General features: G+C 43.9%; 1 protein-coding gene across 6 annotated transcripts in view; it reads left to right on the top strand.

Annotated features, from left to right (window-relative positions):
• Nucleotides 1-23,884, top strand: part of GTF2H1 (general transcription factor IIH subunit 1) — a 482,809-nt gene that overhangs the window by 168,699 nt on the left and 290,226 nt on the right. For all 6 annotated transcript variants that reach the window (XM_078681075.1, XM_078681072.1, XM_078681073.1 and 3 more), the window contains exon 8: nt 2,628-2,755. In XM_078681075.1, coding sequence (XP_078537201.1) covers nt 2,628-2,755 — 128 coding nt within the window. The remainder of the gene's footprint in view (nt 1-2,627; nt 2,756-23,884) is intronic.

The following is a 23,884-nucleotide window of genomic DNA, read 5'->3' on the forward strand; positions in this document are numbered from 1 at the left end:
CTCCTTTTTGATTGAAATTTGTTGTTAATTGTATTGCCCCTAGGATGTCACTTAATATTTCAGGCAGTTTTGCCAATTTATCTATTATTTCACCACAGCCACAATTGAGCTGATGGTTGCGATTGCTTGGCTGTAGTTCAAGGGATCCCCGCGTTTTACCAGGGAAGTAATTGAGTGCAGTTTGGTGTTTATACCTGCAATGTGACCAGCTATTAGATTTATAAGGTCAATCTGGACTTCCATTTTATCCGACTGAAAGTTCAGAACCCTGAATGCTTGTTCTAGTGTATTTAATAGAGTTTTACTCCATGGGGCCGTATGCAGTTTGTCAAGTGAGTTTCTAATATGCTTGGACTTGTGATCACTCCTGCTTACAGATGAGATTGTTATCTGAGATGAAAAGTTTAATTGATTAAAGTTCGTCGACAAACTTCCTTCCTCTTGTGTTTTCACCGGTTTATCAATCCTGCTGACTGATGCAATTGTAATTGGTGATGACAAGTTTAGTTGCTTTTTTTCCAATAACAAACTTCCTTTTTCCCGTGCACTTGTTTGTGGGTCTTTTCTTTGGATCTGGTATGATGGAGTAGATGCTAACATTCCTGCTCCTCCCGATGCTCCCTTCTCTTTACACGGTAATGCGATATTCCCTTCAATTACCTCGTTCAGGGATTCCTGGGTTTGAGTGTTAGTTCCTAGTATTTGCAACATGTTTGCATCATTTGATTTTGAAAATGAGCTTGCCCAGGCATCCAGTTGTGTTTCCGACTCATCTGATTTATTTTTTGATTCCTCCCGGTGCACTTTGCTGTGCACCTTTGAGCCTCTCCCTGGTGTTGGATTTGTTGACGTGGAAATGCAGTGTATCTGTGCTATTGCTGTAACCCGTCTACTTGCTTGCGCTGCCATGATTGATTTCTGTAAGTCAGCAGTTGTTTTTGTGTGTTGGAGGTACTTGGCTGTCGCTGTATGGAAGGGGGCCTTATTTTACTGGGTGTAGGTACGCCCTTTTGTTGTTGCTCGGCTGTTCCTGAATTATCATAACCTTTGGGTTTTTTTTTTGCTGGTACTATGGGAGATGGCAAGCATGCTGTCTCTGTAGTTGGTGCATAAATGGCGGCCATTGGATCCTTTAGAAAGAAAAGTTTCTGGATCCTGGTTTTATTACCCGGACTAGGAGACATTGTTTCCGGAGCTGGTGCCAAGACTAGCCTCTCTCTGAGTCTGTGGGCCTTGCTATTTGTGCTTATTTCTGACCCTTGCTCTATAGCATTTTTTGTCTTGCGCTTATTGTTTTTGTTTTTACCTATGTTCGCCTGCCGAACTTTCCCAGATCTCATATTTCTTTATTGCAAAATTGCGTAGTTTGCTTGTTTCCCTCTCTTTTGTGTAGCCTTGGTATTTCTCCATCTTGTCTTTATGTAGTGTAGAATACACTGGGCAATGTCCAGGTTATCAAACGACTTCACTAGTACAGCTGGTGCTGTGCTCAGCAACTTGTGTGATACAACCTCAAAAATATGTAATCTGTATGTACATCAAGCAAGAGAAGTGGATCAGACTCGAGAGCAGTTTCTGCTCTTCATCAGCGAAAGATCAACAGTATTGGAAAAACTGCTTGTTTGCAGTCATTTGGGAAAACTGCAGCCAAAGCCGTTGGATTGTTTCAATGATCCAGCACCTGTGATCGGCTCCCAGTCGACAAGCTTTGTTAATGTTTATCATCTATGAGATGGTTTGTTATTGAGTGACCTAGACCTATTTGATGTGACTTTAAATTTCACGTTATTCTGATGTTTTTTTTTCAATCTTACACTTAAAAGTATCAGTTAATATTTACATAATTGCTTCTTTGTCAAACCTTTTTCGTCTTGTTGAAAATGTAATTTAGGACTTTTTTTGAAGTTTTATGCAGTCGCTCAATTTCGTTCGTACTTTTGATTTTTTTACATCACACGTTTGTGATAGTGAAAGTTGTTTTGCATCAGTTTGACTATCTTTTCTTAGAGCACAAACTTAATTTTAGGAGCTTCATTCAGGTTTTTTTGTTAGAGCTGAGAATAGATATGGTGTTCCAAACTATTTGGAGGGAAAATACATCCGTAAGGTTTCAGTGGGAACATAGCTACGCCTCATTAATTACACATCCCTTGAGTTCCCCTGATGACTGGACTTTGATAAAGAGCCGAAGTTAAACGGTTTTTGCTTTTGTATCCTTATAAATGGGCGGGTATATTTTTAAAAACTGTTACATTTGTGTCTAACAAGGGAAAAACTAAAATGTATCTAATATTTTTCTGACTTATAGTTGTTTTCACTCTGATTTCATAATTCTGAAGTTTGAAAGAGAAAGCAGGGGTATTCTAAATTGTTGCTTTCATTTGTGTTTTTTACCTTCCCCTGTGTACCTAATGAAATTTAAAAAGGAGTGAACACATGCTAAGAGGGGAGGAAAATCCTGCAAAAATCTAATTTAGTATCTTAGTTGTATAGCTATTTGCAATGCAAAAGCTAACTATAATATTATGTATTTTTTTAACGTTTTATCTAAAATCAAACCAGTAGTTGTTAGTAGGGTTATACCTTGAATGTCACGTTTATTGGTTCTTTTGATACTTTCTTTGTAGGGTTATGGCCTTTCATCTGTTCCATCTACATCGAATACAAAATCGTTAAAGGAGAACAGCAACGCTGCCATAATTAAACGCTTTAATCATCACAGTGCTATGGTTCTCGCTGCTGGTCTTAGAAGAGAGTAAGTCTCGTTTCAACGGCTCTTAGAAAAGAGTAAGTCTTAGCAGAGTCACTATGGGGGTGTCAATTACTACAGCTATGCAGCATATTATTTTTGCCCCAATAATTTCTGGCTTTGCAGATTTTTTCACTTTGGCCGGTTCATTATTATGTGGTTCTTGTGAAAATACAAAACTTTCTTAAAATGTATTTGTTAGAATACATACAGCCCAGGATCTCACATTAGAAAAAAGTGAAACCTGATTGAACTGCAACGTTTTTTTTTTAAAAGATTCATTTATTGACACATTAGTACAATACCATATATCGGCTGCTGTAGTAGTCCTAATAAGTAATATGTCAAAAACAGAATATAGCATCATACACTGTGCAAGCTTTATTAAGAAATAAAGTGGTAAACAATTATGAAATAGCCACAGTTATCTATGTGTATATCCTCGGTTTCAGCCTGAATCACCAGCTAGCCTCCTAGATTGTAAGTTTACCCCTCTTGTGAACTGACCCCAACTGTCCTGTGATATCATATGTCCCTTCATTCATCCATGTTTCTTACCATTCCAGCACGATAAGTTCACAAGTCCCATATATCTCTAGGTCATGACTCCCCTAGGTGGTTAGTGTACCAGTATACTTTTGAGTTTGTGCTGCTTGTCCATAAGCCATTTATTTGCAGTGGGAGATGCTCCCCTTCTCAACGCCATAGCCACTCGATTCTTACCCATGAGCAGGGCCAGTTCAACATATTTACCACTGTGCTTGGGTACTAGTTTGAGATAACCGTGTAATGTAGTCAGAGCCTCAGGCTGCAGTGTCAGGCCCTCAGTGCCTTTTTAAGGTTAGGAACAGTCTGCTCCAGTACTCTGTGATCAACTTGTAGTCCCATTCCAGATGCAAAAATATCAGCCTCATGATTTGTTAAAGCTTTCACATGCATTTCTGTTCCTCCCCTCATATTAATGCAGTCTGGCTGGAGTGTACTAGACATAATTTTTAATCCCAAAAAGGGGAGATATTTTCACCCCCTTCTAGCCATGAGATTCCTCAACAAAATGGAGGACAGAAAATGTAGATAGTTGCACTGCAACAAGTTTTCTCTTCTGGAGCAGGACTCTTGCTCTACTTTGTGTCTCCAGGACACCTCTATTGATATACTATTTGCTTCTCATTCCAGATAATATTTGATGTTCATGGCTGGAGATCTTCAGTATAGTTCCAACCTCAAAGTTGTGACTGAAACTAATTAATTGCATACTCTTTCTTTAAACCTTTAAAAATTCTGCTTGATGCCCTCCTAACTGAATCAGATTTTAGGAGCAGCAATGGAAAACCACTCCTCCAGGTATTCCTGCTGATGGACAGACATTTTTCTTTTCCACATTGTCAGTGGTGCTGATGCTCCAAGCCAGAGTCCTAGGTCTCCTAGCTTCTTGTATTTATCTGGGACCTCCTGCACAAATGCCCTAGACCAGTGAAACAAGTAGTGTGGTAGCCTGAAACTAATTTTACCTCCAGCACTCATTCTTGGTTTGCAGTAGAGCACCTTTTGGAAGGCAACCCCCCCCCCCCCATCTAATAAAGCTAATACTGATCCAGACATGCAATACAATTGCCATGGTTTCCCTGAATAAGCACTTGCTTAGAAAATCTGAACTATTTTGCCTCCTTTGGCTGAACAATGCCTTGCTCACTTACTAATCTCTTGGTCATTTCCGACAGCAGGGTTCACCTGCTTGTTATTGATAGCATGGTTACTCCTAGCCCCAGCTGGTTACTGGCAGCTCTGCCGATTTGGACTGGTGCATATCCATTTATCTAGTTGTTTTATCGGTTTGTCACCATCCATCCACCCATATATATCCATATATGCATCCCGGAGTGATAAGTGAGTCCCTACACAGCAATAATTCCATAGCTCACATAGGTTAAATAGATGGCCTGCTCGCACCCCTGCAAAGCTGGTCACAGAGATTTAAAAAAATGTATTTTGTTTAAAATGGATAGTGGCAAGATCTGTCCCCAAACTATAAAAAACTATTGTCCGGAAACCATCATCTTAAAACCACACCACCCACCCTTACTTGGGCCACGGAGCATATTTGATCACCTGCGTTGTGTTTTAAACTTGTGGTTTTCCCTGCTCATCATTGCCTACATTTAGCGTGTTGAATTGTGGGATTTGCAGTCCAACCTCTGTAGTTTGTCCCTCTTATTCCTTGGTGACAGTTCTGTTTTCCCTCCAAATTTTTCCTTTGCTCTGTGTTATGACATGTATGTTAAAACAGTGCACTCCCAGCCACCATTTTGTGTTCACAAGCCAGTGAGGCTAGCTTTCCTGCCTCCCACCCCCCAAGCAACAGAGATTTTCAACATCAGAGGGTGCTTCTGTGAGCTGTTTAAACTGTATCTACTAGGGCCTGTGCACTTCATTTTTTGGCTAGCAGAGGGAGTAAAGTTTTATTCAAACAGTATTGTTAGATTTCAAGTTAGTGAGGCCCTTACCTGCTGAAGTCCAAAGTGTGGATTGAGCCTGTCTGTCTCCTAGGAGATTCTGAACAGGAGAAGCAGCTGCCCAGCCCCCACCCCCAGGCCAGCAAACCATTGGCTATTCAGCTACCAGGCAAGTCTGAGCCCTCCTCTCACACCTGCCAAGGCCCCTTAAGGCCTTGCTGGGTGCACCCCAAATCATTCTCCTCCATCTTGTGAGTTGCAGCCTACCTGTTCCCCAGATTGCAGTGAGCAGAGTCCAGGAAGTGGTAAGGAGACCGACTAGTGCTGTCTCTTCCCAAGACAAAAAGTTCTTTAAAAAACGATTTTCACTTTCTGTTTTTACTGTCTTTGCCTGTGGTTGTTACAGTTAAAAAACTGTAGTTTTAGCATGCCTGTAATTGCATATTTGATCACCTGTGTTTTAAACTTGTGGTTTTCCCTGCTCATGATTGCCTCCATTTAGCGTGTTGAATTGTGGGATTTGCAGTCCAACCTCTGTAGTTTGTCCCTCTCATTCCTTGGTGACAATTCTGTTTTCCCTCCAAATTTCTGCTTTGCTGTGTGCTATGACCTGTATGTTAAAACAGTGCACTCCCAGCCACCATTTTGTGTTCACAAGCCAGTGAGACCAGCCCCCCTGCCTCTCCCTTCCCTCCCCCCAGCAACAGGGATTTTCTACATCAGAGGGTGCTTTTGTGAGCTGTTTAAACTGTATTTACTATGGCCTGTGCACTTCGTTTTTTGGCCAGCAGAGGGAGTACAGTTTTATTCAAACAGTATTGTTAGATTTCAAGTTAGTAAGGCCCTTACCTGTTGAAGTCCAAAGTGTGGATTGAGCCTGTCTGTCTTCTTGGAGATTCTGAACAGGAGAAGCAGCTTCCAACTCCCTGGCCAGCAAACCTTGTCTGAGGTCGCTTGGACCTTATATGGTCTGCTAGTGGTTGGTACATGTCTACACTGATTGGTGGTTGTATCTGGTGTTTCTATTGGATTAGGGTTAATGTCCTCATTGGTTGGGTATTTGAGGGTTCTGATTGGTTTCTAGGTCTGTGATTAAATCATTGTAGGGTTGGGACTAGGGCTAGGGTTAGGATTTCTATTGGGAGTAGGGACTAGGGCTTCCCATGTTATTGGTTGTTGGGAGTAGGGTGGGACTAGGGCTACGGTTAGACCTTTAATTGGAAGTAGCGATTAGGGCTTCTGGTGTGATTGGTTGCTGGACTAGGTGTGTGACTTAGAGTAAGGTTAGGCTTTCTATTGGAAGTAGGGACTAGGGCTACCTGTGCCATTGGTTGCATGGACTTGTTTTTGGATTACTGGTAGGGCTAGGGCCTTTATTGGACGTAGAGATCAGGGTTTTTTAACTGATTCGGTGTTTGGACTAGGGCTAAGGTTGGCTGTAAGGTGCTGGTCTCCTATTGGTTCTAGATTTTAGGGCTAGTGTTGTGATTGGATAGTGTTAGGGCTAGGGTTCCGATTGACTGAAGGGGTCACCTGATTACTTGGGCTATAAAAAAGGCCAGGCTTAGGGCGTCTCAGTCCCGGCGTCGAGGCTAAGGGCAGAGAGGACAAGGGCAGTTGCCTGTTTGAGCCTGTTAAGGGCAGAGAGGACAAGGGCAGTTGCCTGTTTGACCCTGATCAAGACTGTTCGGGACTAGGGCCAGAAATGCTGCTCTTTTTCTCATTTAGCAATACCCAGCCCACACATCCACATCCACAAACAGAGCAACACACTCACACCAAATGTACACCACGCACAACACTATGCACAGATTAATGTACCAGCATGCACTACAAACCCAACCAAAGCACATCTACATACCCTACTATCCCAACTACCACACACATCCACCATCACCTACAATCAGTACACAACTCTATCCTATATCACTAACCAATACACTCCTCACTAACACAACGCCAGTCAACACCATACATAACTACATCCCATTCAGGCACACTCTCCCTGCTGTAATTACATTTAACAGACCACCTTTTATCACTAACAAACATATAATCATTCTTCCATCAGTTGTCCAACAAACACCCTCCTCGCCCTTCTACCATATTAACAGTAACGCACAACACACACACTGCACACCACCACACTTTGTAACTCTTGCAACAAACCAGTCTAAGATAAACACTCTCACCTCTACTTCATTCCCTCCTACACACAAAATACACTCTACTCATAAACACATCACCACCCCCTCTACGTCACAACCTCCTCTCACAAACAATACTACACAACTAAATCCATTGCATGAAACATATACATCAGCACCCTTTTTCACTACTCCTCAAAAGCAAAACATATCACACACACCAGCACAACAAGATCTTCAAAGCGCAACACATCATAATACTTACCATCACAAAATACAAACATGTACCCACCTTTCAAACCATACAAGCTTTCACTCTTCCACCACACCTAACACAGATGCAGCAATACAGCACCTCTCTTCTAACCACCCTCTCATCCATTGGACAATTTAGAACATTACTACATGACCCACATGCTGCACCACCTCCCCTGACTCATACACCTTCCGCCTTAAACACACGCAAAACATATAAGCAACATGCCACACCTCACAACATTGCTTCCCCATGTCTACTTCACAACAATGTTACACCACGAAAGCAATACAGCATTCCAACTCCCTCTCAAACACCATCTCTAACACATACACATGCAGACCCATCAAAATGTCTTCTTAGCATGCTGGATGAGGAACACGATACAGAACAGCTATACGATCGCTATCCTAATACAGCTAATACCAGCACTAAAAAGACACCTGCTACAAACCCACACAATACTGATCACTCTTCTACCAAATCAAGTCCTACTATCACCAAAGGCCACTCACGAAAAAACTGTCTACTAATAAATGCTCGATTCCTCTCTAAAAACAAGCATCACATCTACGACCTTCTCATCGATGCAAAACCAGACATACTATTCATAACCGAATCATGGTTGGGAGAAGATATGGCTTCAGTCCGGCATGAAGCCTTTCCTCTAGGCTATCAAATAATCACTCAAAATCATATAGCCAAAAATGGAGGTGGTCTAAAACGAAAACATACGGAAGGTGGAGGGGTGGAAGGCCACATGGAACAATGACAGATCCGAGGACTACAAGGGAGGACGGGAAGGAGCACAGAACGAACGAGCCGCATGATGAAGGGGAGGGGTGAGATGTAAACACAACCTGGTAGGAACAAAAGAGGATAAACAAAATGAATATTGAGCATAAAGAACAACCATTTCCAAGACATAAATACAATTTTCAAAGCAGAGAAAGATATGGAGAACAAATATTTTCATGAAACATGTCGCAGACAATTAAGGGAAAAACTATGGCGGAGCGGTTTCCATGGTCTCAGTGTGATAAGAGTTGAGAAAACTTTTCAGCTTAAAAGGATCCTCGTAAGTAGTGGTTCTGTTCTTTTTTTTTTTTTTTTTTTTTTTTTTTTTGTAACTTTTTATTATTTGAAACACAAAGAAACAAAACATCAAACAAACAAGCAAGGCAGTACAGTAATAATACAGCCATTAGGTCTGCGCTCAAGGAGGACGGGAGATACATGATAGCAGGAGAAAATAGTCTTTGAATACAGATGAGGGGAGGGAGGCAGAGGCAGAATTGCATATGAACAGCACAATATACCACAACTAGAAGGAATGTAGGTCAGGGCGACTGGGAAGGACTCGGGATAGCGGTGAGCGGGGGCGTACAAATATCTCCACGGCATGAGTTCCAAGGGTTCCAAATCTTCCCCCATTTTTTGGGCCTGCCTCTTGCGATATACACTGTTTTCTCTCGAAACATGCACCAGTCCAGACTCTCTTTCCAAGCAGTCACTGTAGGCGGCCTTGGGGATCCCCACAACTGAGCAATATCCCTCTTCGCAACCATATTGGCCAGAGTCACCCACCGAAGCTGCGACACGTCATAGTTATTCGGACCCCATACATTCAATAAACATTGTCGGGCTTCCGGCATCATCACAACACCCGTAACGTCATCCATAATCTCATGTATACGTTTCCAAAATCGCACCACCTCAGGGCATTCCCATATGATATGGAGATAGGTGCCAAGGAGACCACACCCACGCCGACACATGCCATCCGTAGAGAAACACATATGAATCAGACGGGGACCAGTGACATAGATTCTGTGGAGGATCCGGGCCGGAATCGCCACCTCCTTGGGAGAGGAGATCGCGGACTGCCAGTCCTCGTCATCCAGTTCAATACCATCAGCAATCCAGGCCTCACGGAGGCGATCGAGCAGACTCGATCGGTCATTAATCATTTTCTTATAGAACAGTGAGATAGTACTATCCGGCACATAACCATCTAGTATACGATCTTCGAGGGGGGAGGAATCCGGAATAGCACTACCCACTGGCAACACAGAGTTCAGAGCATGACATACCTGGATATAACGAAATCTTTCCCTGTCACTCAGCTTATACTCTATTTGCAGATCCGAGAAGGCCTTAACCCTTCCTTTAACCCAGAGATCACGCACTTTACCAATACCGTTCATGTCCCACTTATCAAATCCCTTCGTCCTCCATAGGCCACCCAGCTTCGCAGAGGCATAGAGCGGTGTTGCACCAGTTAATTTATCACTCCAGCCCATAGCCGCCGTTGCGCTATGCCATACCCGCACAGCTATAGCGGTAGGTCCCGTGAGTTGTGAACGGGAGGATCCCGAATAAAGTGCCCTTTAGTAATCACCACCCGGGAGCAGCCACTTGTCCATTTCAAATGCTGGATTCAACGCCGGGCCATACATCCCGTGGTTGATAGCAGCAAGGTGGGAAGCCCAATAATACCTGCGAATATCCGGGAGCGCTATACCGCCATCATACCAGGGGAGTGTCAATTTCGGAAGAGCTATGCGTGAACGTCTGTCCCATATTAGTTTCCTCTGCGACGATTCTACTTCCCGAAAATATTTCGACGGGATGACATCAAAACTATTCTGGAGGGCATATAGGAACCGCGGTAAGGACATCATCTTAAAAAGGGCCGCACGCCCTAGGGGAGACAACGGTAATTTACGCCAATGCGCTACATCGGAGCGTAACCGTTGGAGTGGGGGGAGCAAATTACGTTCATAGCGAACCGCCAGATCCATCGAGATAAACACACCCAAGTACTTAAAACCAGACTGCGACAACTGGATGGGACAGCCCTGTGGCAAACGAGTGACAACACCCGCAAGTACATAAATGTAGGATTTCGACCAATTAATGATAAGGCCTGAGTTCTTCCCGAAGGAGTTAAGTACGTCAAACAATACATTGAGCGATTTTTGGGGAGATGTAAGGTACAATAAAATATCATCCGCGTATAAGGAAATGCGATCCTCAAATTCCGGCGTCCAGCGTATACCCTTCATCGAAGGTTCCCACCGTAGCCAAGCGGCAAGAGGCTCCCACGCCAAAGCAAAGAGGAGCGGGGACAACGGACAACCCTGTCGCGTGCCCCTCCCAAGAGTAAAAGGCACGGAGACGCGGCCATTAACCACCACCTGGGCTAGTGGTGTTTCATACAGGAGTTTGACCCAACCAATAAAACCCGCGCCGAATCCAAACTTGGTGAGTACCGCCCATAGCTAAGACCACTCGATTGTATCAAAGGCCATCGTGGCGTCCAAGGACGCCAAGATGGCCGGTTCACGCAGCGTCGGGGCCCTCGCGAGAACACCATGCAGACGTCGCAAATTTAATGCCGTGTTACGGTGCGGGATAAAACCAGATTGATCCGGATGAATGAGGTCGCTAATAACCGTAATCAGACGATTAGCAAGCAATTTGGCGAGGATCTTGGGCTCTGCATTTAAGAGCGAAATGGGTCTATAAGATGAGCAGCGATCTCGTGGTTTACCCTCCTTATGGATCACCACAATGGTCGCAAGACGCTGATCTCTAGGGAGGGAGCCATTATCTCGCGCAGCCAAAAACATATCACGGAGATAGGGAGCTAAAGTTTCAGGGCGTAACAAATACAGTTCCACAGGAAGGCCATTGGGACCCAGAGCCTTGCCGGAACGAAGGGAGCGTAGCGCGAGAGCCACCTCATCCACCAAGGGCGTGGCATCCAAGCAGTCACGATCCGATTCCGACAAACATGGAAGTGCTATGTCCCGAAGCAACAAGTGCGAATCCTCCTCGGGCCTGTCGGACACCGAGGTATAGACCTCTCGAAAATAATCAGCAAAGTATTCAGCAATTTCAACAGGATCAGTTACACTCACCCCACCGCATGTCTCGATCACCGGAACCACTCGATTCGCTCTCTCCCTTCCGTCCAGCCAGGCAATCAATTTTCCTGCTTTATCACCCACATCATAGAGCCGTCCCTGCTGTTACCTACTCATCGTCTTTGCCGCATCAGTAACCAAAGTTTTATATTCTAATTGTTTACGGCGGAGGACATGTAATGCTTCTCGAGACACCTCCCGCTCCAATGCCGTCTCCAGGTCTGTGATTTCAGTCTCGAGCTGAACAATTGCCTCATTCTTACATTTCTTGGCACACCCCACCAAAGACAATGCCTGTCCCATGATCACAGTCTTAAAAGCTTCCCACAACGAGACAGGCGAGGATACAGAACCAGCATTCTCAGTAAAATACAGATCAAATGATTTAATCAATTCAGTGCGAGTCTTAGGGTTGAGGAGATACCAGGGGTTAATCGGAGCCACCCTGCCTTCGGCCCCGATGCTAAGATTAAAATGAAACCAAATAGGGGAATGGTCCGATATACCCCGGGCCAAGTGTCTAATCTCTCCAACTGAAGGGGACAGTGCCGCTGGTATCAGGATATAATCCAACCTTGAGAGACTACCATGAGCTCCCGAATGGAAAGTAAACTGTGTTTGCTCTGGATGCATTAGTCTCCAACAGTCTACGAGTCACAATGTTTCCAGGATGTCACCCAAGCAGGACTGCACAGCAGGAAGATCTCGGGGGGGATAGCGGTCCATCCTGCCAGATATAACGGAGTTAAAAATCCCCACCCAGTATCAAAACACCCTCCGGGAGGCCCAGAACCATCCGCCCCAGGTCCGTAAATGTCGTGGATTGTAAGCCCGGGGGGACATAAACCGACACCAGCGAGACTGGTTTTCCCTCCCACCGCCTGACAAGTGCAACATATCGACCCCTGGCATCAAGGTTCACATCATCAACCTCGAGGGGGAGGGAAACCCTGAGCAGAATACCCACTCCTCTAGAACTAGATGTGAATCCAGAATGGGCAGCAAGACGAAAACCCCGTCTATTAAGAGCGTGACAAGTGTTACCTATCAAGTGCGTCTCTTGTAGCAGAACGACATCAGGTGAAAGGCGCCGCAACAGCTGCATAACCACCCCTCTCTTTATGCGATCCCCCAACCCATTCACATTCCAGCATAATACCCTCAACCCTCTACACCCCATCCAGATCCACAATGAACTCCCATCGCAAAATGAGCATCACGCCAATGTCAAAAATAATGAAAGTACCTTGCCTTGACAAAGAAAAAACGAACAATCCCAGAACATATCCCTCCCTCCCCCCTAGGTTCCCAACACAACTCCCCCCCACCCTGCACCGACTCAAAAGCCACCCCAATTTGCAGTGTGCCTGTCGCCCTAACAATTACAAACAAAGAACTAATCTACACAAAGAAAACCCCAGAGGAGGAAAGGGTCCCGCCATCCCCACAACCTCCCAAGATACGAATGGAATGATCAAAAAAGTCAGTGAGCCTCAGCTGGTCACGTTGAGTAGTGTTCCGGACACAGGCACCATAATCATTCTTGGTCCATCAGTCCCCCTTCGGCACCACCAGCATGTTCCTGGCCAGCACGGCGAGTCGGCAAAGTGTCCAACCAATCACTCGCTTCCTCAGGCCTGACAAAGAAGAATGTTCGATTGTCATATTCAACACGCAGTCGGGCCGGGAATAACATAGCATATTTTAGTTCCATGTCTCTTAGTGGCCGTTTCACACCTTGAAATCCCATACGTTGTTTCTGGACCGATTGAGAAAAGTCCGGATTAAAGTTCACAGCAGCGTTCTCGAACTGCGTAGGGCCGCTCGTCCTAGCCGCCTGCAAAATGGCGTTGCGATCTCTAAAGTTGAAGATCCGTGCAATAATCGGACGGGGGGGAAAGCCGGGTTTCGCCTGTCCCCCTGGCACTCTGTACGCACGTTCGATGGCAAAGAATTTGCTCAGGCCCTTGGGTGCAAGATGATTAAGAATGAGGTCCTCCACTCGAAGATCAGTGGCGAGGGAACTAGAATATTCCGGGACCCCAATAATACGCACGTTATTGCGCCGTGCACGGCCTTCAAAATCCTCCAAGCGACGAGCAAAAAAGTCATTAGCAGATCGAAGGTTGCGCACTTCTGTTTGCAAGTCGGACACATCCGTGGTAAGGCTGGATGTCTTTAGGTCCAATGACTTCACCTTTTCATTCGTCTTGGCCAGGTCAGTTCGAATGAGGTTAACATCAATAGCCACCGTGTCCAACTTTAGAGCCAAGGCTTCATACTGTTGGTCAATAGAAGACTGAATACCAGCAATGGCGCCCATCACGTCCTGTAGCGTTAAGTCCGCCAATACAGTAGGATCGTCGACCGCCTCCTCCCGAGTCTTAGGTGCACCACCAGGGGATCCTTTAGAGAGTGTATAGCGATCCATGACATTCGTCTGGGTTGAACCTCCACGGATAGTGGTCTTGACTTTCCGTTTCTCACCCTCAGGCTTGCCCGTCATGGCGAGTCGGGTGCCCCGGAGGGAGGCTTGGGATCTGGTCCGAATGGCTCTTTTAAAAGTCAAACACAAAAATACAGGAGGCAAAGTTGAGCCAACGGAGTCCACAGCCAAACAGTCACCAGCTCGAAGCTCAATGAGCTGGTGTCGGAGTTCGTTCGATCAACAGACACATCTCAGAGATGGGGCAGCGCGCCGGAGAAACGAAACCGAAAGTGAAGTGAGGCTGTGATCTGATCCCCTCAAGCCGTTGTTGTTAAATTACGACCTGGGCACTGCTACAACTCAAGGTCCAGGATGTTCCATGGAGAAGGCCGCAAATTTCAAGACGGCAAAACTCGGGGACCCTGCGTCCGATTCCGACCCAAAAACCTGCTAGTACATCAGCCGGGTTGTGTCTTCAATGATCTTCCATCAAATCAGGATATTGTCCAGGATAAATGCGGGAGGCAGCGAGGGTCCTCGGGAGCCCTGTGCTCACGCGGCCATCTCGGATGCGCGCGAAGCTCCTCCTCCAGTGGTTCTGTTCTTGATGGTGACTTTAAACAGGCAGGGGTGAAAAAGACCATATCTTGCACCAATTGAGCGCAACTGTGGTCTCAAAGACAAGAACTCCTTGCGACGATCAGCAGTCTATTTAGCATAGTCTTGTGAGATGTATAAGGGGTTGCCTGACCATGTAATGCGAGACATCGCTTTGGCAGCCGACAGGACCTTGAGTAAGTCTGTTTATTCAAGGAAATATAAGATTACTCCTCTCGGTGTTTGTGCTGGTAAAGAAGTAGTAGAACGTGGTGGTGGTCCCAGTCGATGTGCTCTTTGAATGTTTAAATTGGTGTCCTCAGGCAACTTAAGCAGATTTGGAAGAAACGTTTTAAAGAAAAGAGGGGCATCTGATCTTTCCGTAGCTTCAGGAAGACCATAAATGCGCAAATTATTTCTTCTATTTCTATTTTCCAAATTCTCGATCTGCTTATGAAGTACCGAGACTTGTGAAGAGATAGCATCCATTTTAGAGGTGGAAGAAGAAACCGATTCAAAATTCTGTTCTAGTACAGTTACTCGCTGGTCTATGGTGGACCATTTATCAGAAAGGAGTTGAAGCGTAGATTTGGTTTCTTCTATACACGGCTTTAAGGCTCTAATCTCTTCAAGTAATAAATCCATTGTCACTGAATTAGATTGCTTGGGAGGATGGGGAGGATCCTTTTTCAGTCTCTTTGTGGAGGCCTTGGTGACCACAGAACTATAAGTGTTGTGAGACGTTAAAGCGTCTTTGGAAGCAGTAGCATCCGAGTTCTCCATATTCAAACACTCGTACCGAGAACTAGTACGTATCTGAAAGCTGCGGCGTACAGGCAGAGGTGGTGAAGAGTGTTTAGACAATCTGCCCATAGACCTAAAATAAATATTCCATCAGCTTAGGACCCTAAGAATCAGGTTTTGGAATAATAGAAATTTATATCATAGGCACATAGATATAAAAGTTAGGTATATAAGCACATCAATACACCATAAAGATATACCATGAGACAGCAAAATAGGAAGTATCTGCAACCTGTGTTATAGGTAATGCATGTACATGTGGAAAGAAAAAACAGGTAAATATTGAAAGCCTCTACATTCATAAAGTCTAATAGCATACGAGGAATGTCCAGAGAAATCCAGGCTGATATGGGAATTGAAAGCAAACTCCTGTTTGAACCTGGGAGTAAGGAGAAAGAGTTTGTACACAATATTTAGTCAATGGTGCCACAGCAGAGAAAGAGAAATCTAAGAGCAAGAGTCCCGTGCAGAAGATAACAGCGTCAGGTAGGAGTGAAGGTACATCGACCAAAAACCTCATAGGAAAAGATGAAAGACATCCAGTGATAGTGAACAGCAATTTAAATAATAGGAGTTTATATTCCAGAAGATAATCGAAAGGTTGAGCCTGCCATGAGGAAAAGAGATTTGTGATGGCCACATCACGAAATGGCGGATGTGAGGTGAAGAAGCATACCTCAAAATGCAGGTATACCGGCAGAAAAAGCAACCACCCAGAGATAGAGTAAAGCAGTACCTTCAATGAGGAGGAGTCCGCTGGGGAGCTTATTTTGAAGAAGCAGGAGGAGGCAAAATAATGTCCCTAGGAGAGAGACTCCGTCCGCTACTCGAGGCAAAAAACAAAATGGCGGCCGCGACTCGTATGAGACGCGCTGCGGAAGAAAAAAGCCTCAAACTGCAAAGCAGAACCGGGAAAAATCACTACAGAAATAGCAAGTGAAGCTCCATGGCATCACACAACTCGTCCAGCTGCTTGAGGTGTACGCAACGCCATGTAAGCGGCTTACGCTGGCTCTCGGCTCCCGCCGCCGCCTGAGAGTCCGCAAGGAGCCGCCATCGCCGTCGGGCGCAAGCCACGCCCTCCTCTAAATATAACTTTTAGGACTAATATATTTATCTACTTTTAAATAAGTGCCAGTTTTCTTAAATTAAAAGTGAATTAATATTTTAAATTGCAAATTTGCTCATGCAAAAAGTGAGTGCTGTGGGAAATCTAAGCTCCAAGTTTGGATCCAAATTAAATAAAGACCAGCCTTTTTGTAATTTTGTTGCATTAATAGCTTTGAGTAGTATTTGCTGGCTTGCTCGCAATAATTACATTCTTTTTGCTTGCAATGATTACACATTTTTTCTTTAACAAATCCTCTTAGAGATTCATGATACCCTCCATGTCTGAATGTGTGCCTTTTCTTGCTTTTTTATATTCAACTCTTGTTGGGTTGATAAAATGTTTAATTTTCATCACTTGACTGTAAGGTAAGTGTTTTTTGTTTTATTTTTGTTTAGGCTTCAGCATGAAAACGTAATGCACACAGTAGAATGCTACGAACTTCCTACCAAGCAAGTTGATTCAGAACATAGACCTATGCAACGTACATAGTTAGATGAAAGTTATCCTCTTCATAACTAGATATTTATTTAGTTGAGAGGCAGTTGAGGGTTGCCTGTAGAAAATGGATGAGTATTTTAGAGGTCAAAATACGTTAGTAGAATAGAAGACAGCGGGGGGTATTATGTTGGAAAACTTAACTTTTTAAATTTTAAAAATATGCTAGTGTACAGAATGGAATTTGTGTAGGTACTGCTTGTTTAATTTTTAGGTTTATGACCTTTTAGAAACATTCCCTGTTAACACTCCCATGATTCTACTTCTCTGTCTTTTAAGGTGACAGTCTCTGCCAAAGAGAGCATGCCCCTCCTCTTGACTCTCCTAAAAGTTTCTCTAGTGTGCTTCTTTGTATGTAGTTGCTGGGTGTATTGGGATGCACTCAGATGTTTAGAAGTTGAAGATGTGGATACCTGTATTGATGCAGAGAACATTCTGAGTCTTCTGAATTTTGTTTCTGAGAACTGTTAAAGTCAGGTTTGTTGTGGCAATCAAAATGCCAATGAAAACAGTTTGCGCTCCAATGACGCGTGATAATCCTCTGACTGAGAAACTTACTTTTACGACGGACAGAAGACTGGGTTACCTGCACTGGCACAGTGTGAGCAGTGGGGATACATTGTGAGTAGTTTTGAAGTGGTAGATTTACCACCCGCCTTGCCTTCCAAGAGAGAAACCCACAGATGAGCAGTAGCCCACCTTCCCGATGTCTTTCTCACATGATCACTGGGAGCGGATGCAGGACGGATTTGCCCCCTCCTCTCAGACAGAGGAAGAGATGCTGGCCCCAGGCCTGCCCAGTCCGAGGTCCTTGTGTTGCACTGGCACCTAAAGGGACTCCTTTTAACCTAGACCCAGTGTTCTGAACAGGAGAGCAGGGAACCAGTCTGTTGGCCCTACCGGAATTGGTGCTACCAGTTCATGACAGCCACTGGAGGATTTGATTTGGGCCAGTGTTGGAAGTCCGTGTGCAGGAATCTGAACTTATTTGTGATGAGCTTTGCCTCTTAGAATATCACCTAAAACACAAAGTCTCAAAGACAAAGTGGTGTTTTTCATCCACGGCAGCGCACTGTAAGCCAGGGTTCGGTTGCAACTGGTAGTAAGGTAGACTGAAGAGAAGCGCAAATGACACAGGGTTCTGCTCAATTTAGAAATCTAATGAAGACCCAGTTGGAGGAAATTCTTTCGATTACTGTGGTAACTGAACCGAATGCAGAAGGCGCAGTCTAGAAAAAATAGTTGGGGGCATTAGAGACTGGTACAAACCAGGGGAGAGATCAAGTGAGTGCGAGTAATTCAGAGAATGCGCGCAAAAGTCATGCACCTCACAACTGAAAAAGATTCATTGTAACACATTACGAGAGCATTGCCGATTCAGATTTTTAGCATTCTGCCCACATTTGAGGATGAGGATTCTGTGGCCTGACTCCTGCACTTCCTGAGAGAAGTGATACTAAGTACCCCACTTTGTTTACATCCTAACACTAGGCTCAGATCTAAGATCCACAGTTGCTGGCATTTGTGTTTCAGGGCATGCCATTAAAGAGGGGATTAATAGCCGAACAGCTTCCAAACAGAGGAATCTAACCTTTAGGGATTGCAAAATAGTGAATTTACCATATGTAAGCTAAACCACCCAGAGCAAAAGATTGGACCTTCAAGTTGTCAACAAAGGAATTCTTCTGATACTGCTGCCTCACTTTGGTTTCGAACTCGACTTTTATTAGGATGATGAGAACTCGTGTTCACCCATGTACAAAGTTCACTGAACGTTCTCGAGGCAAAGTCTCAAAACGAGGTCTTAGGTGACCTCCCCATTAAGTGAGTTTTTTTAATTGAAGCATTTAAGAGGGCTTTTTTCTCAGTTCTTGTGCTCAAAAGTTTCCCTTTTCTGTCTCTTTCCCCCGACCCCCAAACTTCCAATACATCACTCATTTGTTTCTGCAATAGGAAATATGGAAATATCGGGAGTTAGATTGTCGTTGAGCTAAGGCAAAGAGGAGACATCAGTTAGTTTAGTGGGAAATGAATTCTGTCTGAGTGAGCTGTGTTTCTTTAACTTTGTATGGCTGAATAATCTAGATTTAAATCTAAAAATAAGAGCTATTAAATTCATAGAAAGTATTTGACTATTATAGCAACATGCTATCAAAGAAAACGTTGCATGCTTTAACTAGGGTTTTAAAAACTTTAAATCTTGGAAGATCTGGCAAGTAGAGATTCTTTCCAAATGTTTTCGCTCTAATAAAAGACCTTCATCAAAGAATTTGTGTAAAGAAATCTTAGTCATTAGACAGAAAAGGTGAAAGATGTGACCGAAGGAAAGATTGTGCAATAGATTGGAGGTTTTGGTTAAAGATTTGAGGGTGGCGGGGCTATAATTAGCAGTGGTGTAGTGGTCCAGTTGAGAACAAATTAGTGTACGGAGCAAATGTGAGTAAGTTTCAGAAGAAGTCAAGAGAGAAAGAAAGTAGTGGGTTAAAAATAATAGTACAGTTAATAAAAGAAAATGGTTCTTAGAAGTCCTGCTGGAGGTGAAAATGACAGGAGAGGTCAGATTATGGGTGATATGACAAAAAAGAATAGAAACTCAACTTTTTGGGGGGTTAAGATACATGAACCTAAGATCATCTAAGATTTAATAGAAGATTCAAGTTGTAATGAAGTACTTGTGAAATGATAACCGCAGGACCTGCCACAAGGCCCTGCTGCACTCCACTCCACTGAATAGGTTTGCAAGAAATGTGAGAAGACTTAAGTGATAAAACAAAATAGGAAAATAACAGAACAACAATAGATCCGTACCAGGTGTCCCCAGGGCGAACTAGACATTTATAAACAAAGAGATCGCTATATCAGAAGGAGTGGAGCTTAAGGGGTATTATTAGAACAAAAAGTAATGGGCAAAAGTGAAAATTCATAACAAACGGATACTTCTAGTGAAATTGAAGTTGGAGTGAGGGAATGGATGACATTAAATGAAGAAAGAGGTGGTTGATGACATTCAGGAACTGACCATTACATTTGTTAATAGAAAAATGAAAAGTAAGGTTAAAAAGATGCGCAAGTGGGATGGTGTACACTGGGAGGAGCGTGGTGAGAGCAGATCTAGGTTAAATTCAGCTTGGAGAGAGGGCAAAATAAGTTAGTGGGAATGAGAGAAATGAAAGAAGCAGGACTTGATGAAAGATGCATGAAGGCAGTTAATTTTGGAGCAAAGACAGGGAACAAGGTACATGGGTATATTTAGAGTTGCAGAAAACGTCCAGAGTGGAACAGAAGTACACTGAAATTCTGAAAATAGGTTTCCTTAACAGTCTAATATTGGGAATTGTAAGAAAAACTAAGTACGGATAGTAATGCTTCAATCATTCTTAGCCACTAATAATTTCTCTGAGTAGTTATTGCAGTTTTTGCTAGTTTGCCATTGCACGAAAGGAATAATCCTACTCGACTCTAGTTTTGGCTCTGCTCCAAAAAGATCATTCCAGCCCAAATTGCTCAATTGCACCCCTTGTGCACTGGAACGTTTTCTAGCCAAAATGTTTGCCCTTTTTGGGCTTCATCTGTGATGCTATCTAGAATGCTTAGGCATAGCAAAGTATGTGACCTAAGTCTGGGCATACATTTGTTGTTCTGTAAGTAAGGAGCTGTCAAAGTTCTATATTAAAACTGTTGAAGCAGTGTTAGCCAGTAATAGTGCTCTGAGAAATATTCATTCCATCCTGTTGAAGGCCACAGTGAAAGCTAAATGTAGTGGGGTGAAGCTTCTTGGAGACATTGTAGGCCAGTATTAAAATTCGGAATTAATGAGGCACAGACATATGGTGCTAGTTTTTTTTAATACATTGGTAAAAACAAAATGAAGCTTAGTGACCAGACTACGGAATTAAGATTTTCACCCAGCTATAGATTTCCTTGAATGTGCCGATTTAGGACATATATTAATCCTTCGGGATATGCTTTGAAGGAGCTGTGTGCCACTTGTATGAGCATTTATTGATGTGCATTGCTTTCATTCCTTTGTGAATTTTAGTAGTTCAAGGATTAATTTCATTTTTCAGTGCTTATTTGTGTCTCTGTAGCAGTCATAAAAAACCTTATCTATTATCATAAAAGCACTACTAACAAAGGTCACATTTGCCTTTGTTTTGACTATGCAATAGATAAACGAGTTGTAAAAGTGTAAAATATTGATCCTTCAACCTCCGACAGAGGCTGTGTTGAATTACTGAGCAGTAGATGGTAAAAGTGACAACAGGGTGGAATTTTTGTCCTGACAGCCAGAGTCTAGTTTTGCATAATCTGTGTAGGTTGGGTATGGTACTGGTCAAACTGCCACTGGAGATGGGTGTCATATCAGATGCACCTAGGAGAGGCAGTCAATAAAATGAGCAGACAAAGGTGGGCCAAGGTGCTCAAGAAAGGAAGCCATTGGTGAGTAATCAGCATAGGTCGAATGGACTGACCACATAAACCAGACACATAGTCCATGATTGGACTATTGAGGTTACTGCACTAGTGATTTCTTGGGAATAACCACTGACAAGAGTGAGCTACCCTCGAGTTCATGCACAAGCTTCAGGAGGAAAAATAAGTGTTCATTTTTAATACCTTACATTATTACATGAGTAAGAAGGCACTGTGGCTTCTGTGGGGTTTGCTAGTGTAGTGCATAATTTGTGGCAGTGGTTTCCGGTGCTCGGCACCAGCACTTAATTGTCAGCACCGGCTCTAATGACAGTCCACCACATGGTGGTGCTGTATTTCATTTTGAGATTAGCACAAAAACTGTGTTTATTAAGTCAATATACATTGAAAATGAATAATACTATCCTCTTGTTCCATTATTATAGCTTTGTGTGGCCTGAAATGGTCTGAATAGTCACACTTGTAGGAGTGTGTTGGTTAGGTGATATGTTAGTACTGCCATTGACATACTAAGCACTGTCTAATGAAATAAAGTCTTTAGTAGCTCTAATAGTTTAAAAGTTTCCTTTAAAGGAAGATGAGATGTTCTTGACAATACAATATTGGTTGTGCAGTTCAAATTGAAGACAATGGAAGAGGTAGGGTGATGAGTCTGGAGGGCAAGGTTGATTTGTGAATGAAAGGAATTGAAAGAAACGTGATCATAGTGCAAGTGTTGATCTTCCTTTTTGAAATGTGACCTATCCCTTTTAGCACCTGGAAAATAAACTATTTGGATTAGAAAAGTTTCCTGAGGTTTAAATGTCATTAGCTTTGTCTTGCCTGGAGCAACCGATTTAAACCTGTTTATATAATGAACTGTTTTCATTTGTTTGTTTAAATCTGTTTTTATTGAATTTTACAGGTACATGAAAGGCATCACATTCTGTGCACTGTATGCATGGTGGCACTCAATAGCAATAGAAACATGCTTTCATTACACAAAGGCTGAGCCTTGTAATCATATATGACTCGTCTGCTGCACCAGATTACATGTAAGGACAACATTCGGCTCGTTTCATATAAGCGATGTATCGCAGTTTGGTGACTGCATAGTTTCGGTAGTCCAATGAGTAGAGTCTTTCAGTTGATTCAGCGTGGACTTCAAAACAGACGTAGTAGAATAAAAACAGTTAACACCCAACAATCCCAACACAGACCGGCATTCGTACCAATATCCCCCATCTTTTCCTTCCACAGCAACATATTACAGCATTTCAGATTGGCTGTTACTCCCCTGCAACGGCATCCATCACTCTTTCCATTGATGGCAATGCTAATCAACTCACACATGGAACACCACAGTCTCACCCGGCTATAGATTCTGGCACTTGCCCTGGATCTCTGTCCCTCACCTCAAGTTGTCCCCCTGAGCGCTCTTTCTCAACCCTCTGAAGTGTCTGGAGCAGACCTTCCCACTGAGCAGCTGTGGGCTCCTTCCTCAATTCCAACATTTCCTCCCTTCTAATGGAGTTACCCTCTGCCATAGCCCATGCGTAGAGTGAGTGTCTCCATGCCCGCACATGAGGTGGGTTTTGTGCCTTCCATCTCTTGGTGAGCAATCGCTTGGCGACCACTATTCCCAGATCCAAAAACCGGGATGTTAACTTTTGTGGCTGGGATTCTGCGGAACTGGTGCAACAGATATACAGTCCATTCAAAGGGCAGGTTACGACCGGTACTGACATGTAGCGGCTCGCTGATCATGTGCCAGTACGTGCGCAGTCTGTGGCAGCTCCATAGCATGTGAACCAGACCCACCCCAGGTTCGGTACATCTAGGAAACGCTGCATCCATACGGTGAAAATACCTATTTACCGCCTCCGGTGTAAGGTATGCCCTGTGTACATTGAACAACTGAATCTGTCGGAGCCTCATATTTCTGGGATTGCACACTGGACCCTTCAAAACCTGTTCCCTTTCCATGTCTTCTAATGGTCTCCCCAGCTCAGCTTCCCATTTGTGTCGGAGAGGTTCCAGTGTAATCGCCGCGTGGGTATACAATGACGCCGCAAACCAGCGGACCAGATGCCTGCCTCGCCCCATAACTTGAAGGTATTGTATGGTAAGGTGCTGGTTGGGTTCTGTGGACATGTCCCCCCATTTAGCAGTCAGGTTTGCTACCAATGAGCGGTGCATAAGGAATTGCCCCGGTGGTAATCCCTCGTCTTCTACTAGCGAGTCATATGGGGAAAGTGTGCCATCCCGATACAAATCTCCTAGGGTCTGTATGCCAGCATCTCGCCAGGGCCTGAGTGTAAGAGAGGTGAGTGCTCTTATCCCGCTAGGGGAACCCTCTTGTGGTAACGCCTGCGCGTATTGGATCAGAGCTCTGGTGAGAAATAGGCTTCTGCGATAGCTTTTGTAAGTCACCGTCGGGAGGAGTAGTGTTGGTGTCGTGGGTTTAACAGCTGGGTGGAAGAGTGTAAGGAGCCGCTC

This window comes from Lissotriton helveticus, chromosome 3_1, assembly GCF_964261635.1.
Source record: "Lissotriton helveticus chromosome 3_1, aLisHel1.1, whole genome shotgun sequence".
Classification (NCBI taxonomy): Eukaryota; Metazoa; Chordata; class Amphibia; order Caudata; family Salamandridae; genus Lissotriton; species Lissotriton helveticus.